Source organism: Suricata suricatta, chromosome 2, assembly GCF_006229205.1.
Source record: "Suricata suricatta isolate VVHF042 chromosome 2, meerkat_22Aug2017_6uvM2_HiC, whole genome shotgun sequence".
Taxonomy (NCBI): Eukaryota; Metazoa; Chordata; class Mammalia; order Carnivora; family Herpestidae; genus Suricata; species Suricata suricatta.
In genome coordinates, this window is record NC_043701.1 from 103,582,132 (window position 1) to 103,588,500 (window position 6,369).

General features: G+C 58.1%; 1 protein-coding gene across 1 annotated transcript; it reads right to left on the reverse strand.

Moving 5' to 3' along the window:
- Positions 1-2,888: 2,888 nt before the first annotated feature.
- ACTA1 (actin alpha 1, skeletal muscle) lies at positions 2,889-5,801 on the reverse strand. The gene is made up of 7 exons (XM_029931169.1): positions 5,693-5,801; positions 4,733-4,873; positions 4,306-4,630; positions 4,063-4,224; positions 3,705-3,896; positions 3,449-3,630; positions 2,889-3,281 (listed from the first exon to the last, which is right to left on the reverse strand). Exons 2-7 carry the CDS (start codon positions 4,859-4,861, stop codon positions 3,138-3,140), a joined length of 1,134 nt encoding a protein of 377 aa, XP_029787029.1. The 5' UTR covers positions 4,862-4,873; positions 5,693-5,801; the 3' UTR covers positions 2,889-3,137.
- Positions 5,802-6,369: the final 568 nt, after the last annotated feature.

A 6,369-nucleotide genomic window follows, 5' to 3' on the forward strand; every position in this document is an offset into this window, starting at 1 on the left:
TGAGGAAGTTAAAGCCATCACAGATGTATAACAAATGATAATATCTGGGGGTTTATAAATTTTTTTAATCTTTATTTATTTTTGAGAAAGAAAGAGTACAAGCAGGAGAGGATCAGAGAGAGGGAGACGCAGAATCCGAAGCAGGCTCCGGGCTCACAGTGCAGTGTGCCCGGCCTCCCTCACAGTCCACAGAGCAGCTCCAGTGGGCTTCACGGTGACCAGAGTCAAGGCAGAGGTGCTGGCGACACTGGGATCACGGCAGCAAAGGCTTAAGGATGGGACCAGATCTTAGCCCTCTCTGTACCCCTTGCACATAGCAGGTGGGCAATGAAATATTTCACTAACATTTTGTGGGTTTTAGCGCATCTGGGGTGACGGGTCACGGGACGGGTGAAGCTTGGAGGGACTGTGACATTTCATGGTCTAATTCGAACTTCCAAAGCTTTCAGTGCTGGAGCCTAGCACGTGCTGCGGTCCTGGCTACTTTCATTTCTCCCCCTCAGCCTTAATCTTCCTTTAAAAAAAAACACGTTTATTTATTTATTTTGAGAGACAGACAGAGCAGCATGAATGGGGGAGGGGCAGAGAGAGGAGAGAGCCTCCTTCGGGGCTTGAAGCCACAACCATGACATCATGACCTGAGCCCAAATCCAGAGTCGGCGCTTAACCAACTGAGCCACCCAGGTGCCCTAATCCTTTTTAATCCTGACCCATTCTCTCTGCTCACTGTCTTCTGTAGTCTTTCCTTCTTCAGCTGAACACGAGTAACATAGATTTCGTGAAAACAAGTCGGTGGCAATTTAAGATTTGTGAGAAGGAAGTAAAATCCCCGTTAAGTCCTACTGCCATGATTAGGGAAACATACCAAAAGCAATGGGTGTGAGAAATTTTTTGTTGTTTTCAATTTTCTCACTGCTCCAGAAATGGGTTTTCTGAGATGGTTTTTCAGTGGAGAATCAGATGTGACATTATTCACTCCAGTGCTAAGGGTGCTGCCACCACACAGGGACTTTTTGATTGTTACTACCATAGACACTCAGAGAGCGGCTGGAAGTAGTTATTTCTGCCTTCAGCCAGCACAAACCCTTGTATACGCTCTAGCTATACATCCTCAAAAGACTCATTTTTTATTATGCCACACCTACCACCCTCTTTCAGGACAAAGACAGGTAATACAGCCTAATAGGAAAGTAGGAAAGATACAGAACACTAATAAAATGCATGTTTTTGGTTTTGTTTTGTGTGTGTGTGTGTGTGTGTGTGTGTGTGTGTGTGTATGTTTTTTTGTAGAAGTGTCAGTGAAGGAAAGGTAATTTTTAGATTTGGCACATTTCCAGTGAAACAACACAATTAATAATTTTTGCACATTTTTTCATACCAATGTCAGAAGTAGCACATAAGGAAATGTTACCAGACTATCCTGGACACTTCCATGAATTCTAAATGATTATGAGTTATTATTTGATGATTATGATCACAGGAGAAAGGTGTTATTACCTCTGTGCACACCTTACTGAAATCTTAATTAAGTGACTTTAGGTTTTGGTTAAAAAATACTAACATGAGCATCGGGTTTTCTGCTGTCAGCACAGAGCCCACTTCGGATCCTCTGTCTCCCTTTCTCTCTGCGGGTCCCCCACTCACTCACTCTCTCTCTCTCTCTCTGTTGCTCTCTCAGAAATAAATACATAGATTTAAAAAATTTAAAAATAACATGACAATTAGCTGTTGTAGAATTCTGACATTTTTCCAGGCTGCTGGCTACATGATTATTCAGGCTGTGTTTAAGTGTGTTTTGTTTGATCATACATGCCTACGTATATTTACGATTATCAATAAAACCTAGATTTCTCTGAAAGACTAGAATGCAGCCCATTTTTAACATTTACCCACCTTCGGAGAGCAATAACACATAGTATCATATACTTGTTTTATTAAAATCTTCAATGCTACCAAATTATTGATATTCTTGATACCGGCATTTGGCAAGTATTCCCACCTTAGAGGCCTCAAAAATTTCAGACCTTTTAAATAAGGAAAGGAGATAATGAATAAACATATGGCCATGTGGCATATAACATTGCATATTGTTAATTCTACTTATAAACCTATTTCCAAAAAAGTTTATTACTTGCTTTGAGTCAGAATCTATTTTATTTAGGTACCGCTGTCCTTGGTGATCTTGACTAGAAAACATTAAGCTAAGTTTTTTTAAGTAGATACTGTGCTCGCCCATAGAAATTCCCACGCTTAGTAAATTTCCTGCCTTTTAGCACATTGCGAGAGGTGGTGGGGAGGGCGGCGGTCCTCCTCCTCCCTCGTCTTCTCATCTTTTCCCAGCGCCAGTGCAGTCTCAGCTCCAGTCCCTGCAGGCCCCTCCCGGCTGGGCCGCCCTCGGTGCTCGTCCACGCGCGGCATGCGTGGCCCTTTCGGGAAAGCGCGTTAGGCCCTTCCTCCCCTTCCTCCCATCTGTGGGCGGCGCTCCTCCCCGGGCCCCGCTCTGGAAGAGACACGTGTTTTATACCACCGTCGCCTTGGCTTGAAGCAAAGGACTGGAGTGATCATCTTCACTTAAGAACACCACCGTTTCTCCAGGCACCGTGGGGGATTCGGATTCCCTAGGGTGGAGCGAAGCGCCGCTGACGCGCGGCTCCCGGCGCCAGCACCGTGGACAGCGCCCGCCGCCACGGGTCCCCGGAGCGGGAAACCATCCGACCCGGAGGGGGCGCGGCGAGCCGGGCGAGACTCGGCTAAAGCGCTGCAAGGAGCGCACTCATTCCGAGAATTGTGAGAAGTGACACGAGAGTATGGGGTCCCTCTGCCTCCCTTGCACCCTGACACTTCCCAGCCCCCAACCCTGCGCCCCGCAAATAACCACAGCAAACAACTTGACGCAACAGACAGAATGAGTTTAATGCTTCAAGTTTTCCATTTCCTTCCACAGGGCTTTGTTTTAAAAATAACAAAATGAGGTAAATAAGTTACTGTATGTACACGTTATACACATTGTGTCGGGTTGCGGCGGCAGCAGCTGGAGTTGGTGGAGATCCGCTGCTGCGCGGCGGCTGGAGGGCAGCCACCTGCAACGCCGGCAGACGTGTTGTCCTGGGGAGAGCTGGCGTTTGGCGGGATGGCGTCTAGAAGCATTTGCGGTGCACGATGGACGGGCCGGCCTCGTCGTACTCCTGCTTGGTGATCCACATCTGCTGGAAGGTGGACAGCGACGCCAGGATGGAGCCGCCGATCCACACGGAGTACTTGCGCTCGGGTGGGGCGATGATCTGGAAAACGGGGAGAGTCAGGCGGGCGGGGCACACCCGGGGCGGGGGAGGTGGGGGGGCAGGGGTGGGGCTGGAAGACAGGGAGGGTCAGAACGGCGGGGCGCACCCGGGCAGGGGTGGGGGTGCGGGCCACCCGGGGAAGAGGGGGGACGCGGGCCGCCGCCGACCTTGATCTTCATGGTGCTGGGGGCCAGCGCTGTGATCTCCTTCTGCATGCGGTCAGCGATCCCGGGGTACATGGTGGTGCCCCCCGACATGACGTTGTTGGCGTACAGGTCCTTTCTGATGTCGATGTCGCACTTCATGATGCTGTTGTAGGTGGTCTCGTGGATGCCCGCCGACTCCATGCCTGGGGGCCGCAAGGAGGGGCGTGAGGCGGCGGGCGGGGGCCGGGGGGCCGGGGGCGCCCGGGGCGGGACTCACCAATGAAGGAGGGCTGGAAGAGCGTCTCCGGGCAGCGGAAGCGCTCGTTTCCGATGGTGATGACCTGCCCATCGGGCAGCTCATAGCTCTTCTCCAGGGAGGACGAGGAGGCGGCCGTGGCCATCTCATTCTCGAAGTCCAGAGCCACGTAGCACAGCTTCTCCTTGATGTCGCGCACGATCTCGCGCTCGGCTATGGGGGGCGGGGGCGGGAGAGCAGCCCTCAGCGCGGATCCCCGGTACGCCCGTCCCCCGCCCCCCGGGGCCCCCAGCTGCCCGACCTCCGCCAGCCCGGGGCCGTCCGACTCCCGCCCGGAGTCCTCCGCCCCCGCCCCCTGCCCGCCCGGGGCGCTGCGCACCTGTGGTCACGAAGGAGTAGCCGCGCTCAGTGAGGATCTTCATCAGGTAGTCGGTGAGGTCGCGGCCGGCCAGGTCCAGGCGCATGATGGCGTGCGGCAGGGCGTAGCCCTCATAGATGGGCACGTTGTGGGTGACGCCGTCGCCGGAGTCCAGCACGATGCCTGCGCGGGGGACAGGGCGGGGTGAGCGGCGGTGAGCCGGCCCCGGGGCCAGGGCGGGGCGGGTGGGGGGCGCGCACTCACCGGTGGTCCTGCCGGAGGCGTAGAGGGACAGCACGGCCTGGATGGCCACGTACATGGCGGGCACGTTGAAGGTCTCAAACATGATCTGGGTCATCTTCTCGCGGTTGGCCTTGGGGTTGAGGGGCGCCTCGGTGAGCAGGGTTGGGTGCTCCTCAGGGGCCACGCGGAGCTCGTTGTAGAAGGTGTGGTGCCAGATCTTCTCCATGTCGTCCCAGTTGGTGATGATGCCGTGCTCGATGGGGTATTTCAGGGTCAGGATACCCCTCTTGCTCTGCGCCTCGTCACCCACGTAGGAGTCCTTCTGCCCCATGCCTACCATGACGCCCTGCGGAGCGGACACAGCACGTCCACGTTACCGCGGCTCCGGGGACTGCTGCGGGCCTGCGCGGCGACCCCGCCCGGCCCCTCCGCGGACACGCAGCCTGACCTGGTGGCGAGGGCGGCCCACGATGGAAGGGAACACGGCCCTCGGGGCGTCATCGCCGGCGAAGCCGGCTTTCACCAGGCCAGAGCCATTGTCGCACACGAGGGCGGTGGTCTCGTCTTCGTCACACATGGCGTCTGGTTTCTGTGAAGGACAGGAAGGCCGTGGAGACCCACGACGCGACAGCACAGGAGTCCCCAACGGCCCGGGCGCCCTCTCTTCCCAGGGACCGACGGGTGTCCCCAGCCCCGAGCCTCCCGCCTCCGGCCGGGGGCTTGGCCAAGGGGACCCTGCCGGGCGTCGCTCCCCGGGCGCAGTGCCGTCGGAGAGTTTCTCCACCCCGGAAAGCCGGGTGCAGCGCCCTCTGGGGCTTCTCTGCCTTCGTGGCGGGCCCCCTGGCGCCTACGCCCCCTGCGCCCCGGCGGCCACTCCGGGCGGCCCAGGCCGGCGATGCCTGCTCTCCGGGCACGCGCAAGGGCCGGCGGACATGCCCGCGGGGGGCGGGGCTCCAGGGCTCAGTCCAGGGAGCGGAGGCCCATTCCGTCGCCCTCAACCTTCCAGCCTCCGAACAGAGACACCTTTTCGCCCAATGGCGAACCCCGAGATTTGTGGCCCCTGCGCTCTCCGGCCCAGGCCTTCCTCACGAAGGCATTGCCCTTGGGACAACTAAAGCGAAATCTTTAATCCACCTGTCACATACGAAACGCCAGGTGGAGGAGCCCACGGGGGCTGGGGACAAATTCGGAGATGTTTCCCGAAGCTGGTGGTCTCCTGTCTCCTCTGTAAGGAGCGTGGGGCTCTGACAACCGGGACACGGGGGCAGAAAGCGGGCCTCGGGGCCGATTAGGTGAGTCTGTAGGCTTCTACTCCGGAGTTCTCCAAACTCCCCTCGGTGATGTCCTGCCACCTTGTCCCCCTGTCCTGTTGTTCTGTCCCCGGCCCGCTCCCCCACTCCCGCCCTACCTGGGCGGGTGGCTACACCTGCTGCTTTCCGGCTCGGGCCCCGGTCGCCGCGGGAGGGAAGCAAGGCTTCTCTGGGCGCTGTCCGCTGCGGTGGCCGCAGGTCCTCGCGCTCAGGTTTTATATAGCCCGGGGCGCTGCCCCCCGCGTCGCCCCGCAGGAATGTCGCTCCCCTTCTCGAGCCATATTTGGGTCTTGGGCACTGGGGCCCCCTCCCCCAGCCGGCTAGCGGCCTGGGTCCCCGCCCGGGTCTCCGGCTCTGACCAAAGAAGGAGCGGCCTGGCCCGAGCCCAGGTAACGCGGGCCGGGCCGTATATGGAGTGTCTCCCGGGCCAGTCGGCCCCTCCCGACCCGGCCCAGTTGCCCGCCGGAGGGGACCGGGTGGGGCGAGGGTCACCGCGCCGCCAGTGGGTGCCTGTGTGCGCCTGCGCTCCCGGAGCTGCACCTGTCCGGAAGACCTCCCCTCCGGTCCGCCCAGCCCGCACTGGGCGCTCCAGACGGTGCCTCCCACACCTCATCCCTTCTTTGGCTGTACAGAGACCCTCAGAGTCCCACGTGCGACTGCAGGGGGCAGGGAGCCGTGTCCCAGCGGCGGGACCGACAGGATGGGGGAAGCGGTCATGCCCGGTGTCCCAGGAAGGGAGGAAAGGCGACCCCCGCTCCCCGGTGAACTTCATTTC

Bases quoted from the DNA above. Each gene is read 5' to 3' on its own strand.
- ACTA1 (XM_029931169.1), bottom strand. From the start codon at position 4,861: ATGTGTGACGAAGACGAGACCACCGCCCTCGTGTGCGACAATGGCTCT. The intron at 4,631-4,732 runs GTCAGGCTGCGT...TCCGCTCCGCAG, and splicing joins TGGGCCGCCCTCGCCACCAG to GGCGTCATGGTAGGCATGGG. The intron at 4,225-4,305 runs GTGAGTGCGCGC...TCCCCCGCGCAG, and splicing joins CGCCTCCGGCAGGACCACCG to GCATCGTGCTGGACTCCGGC.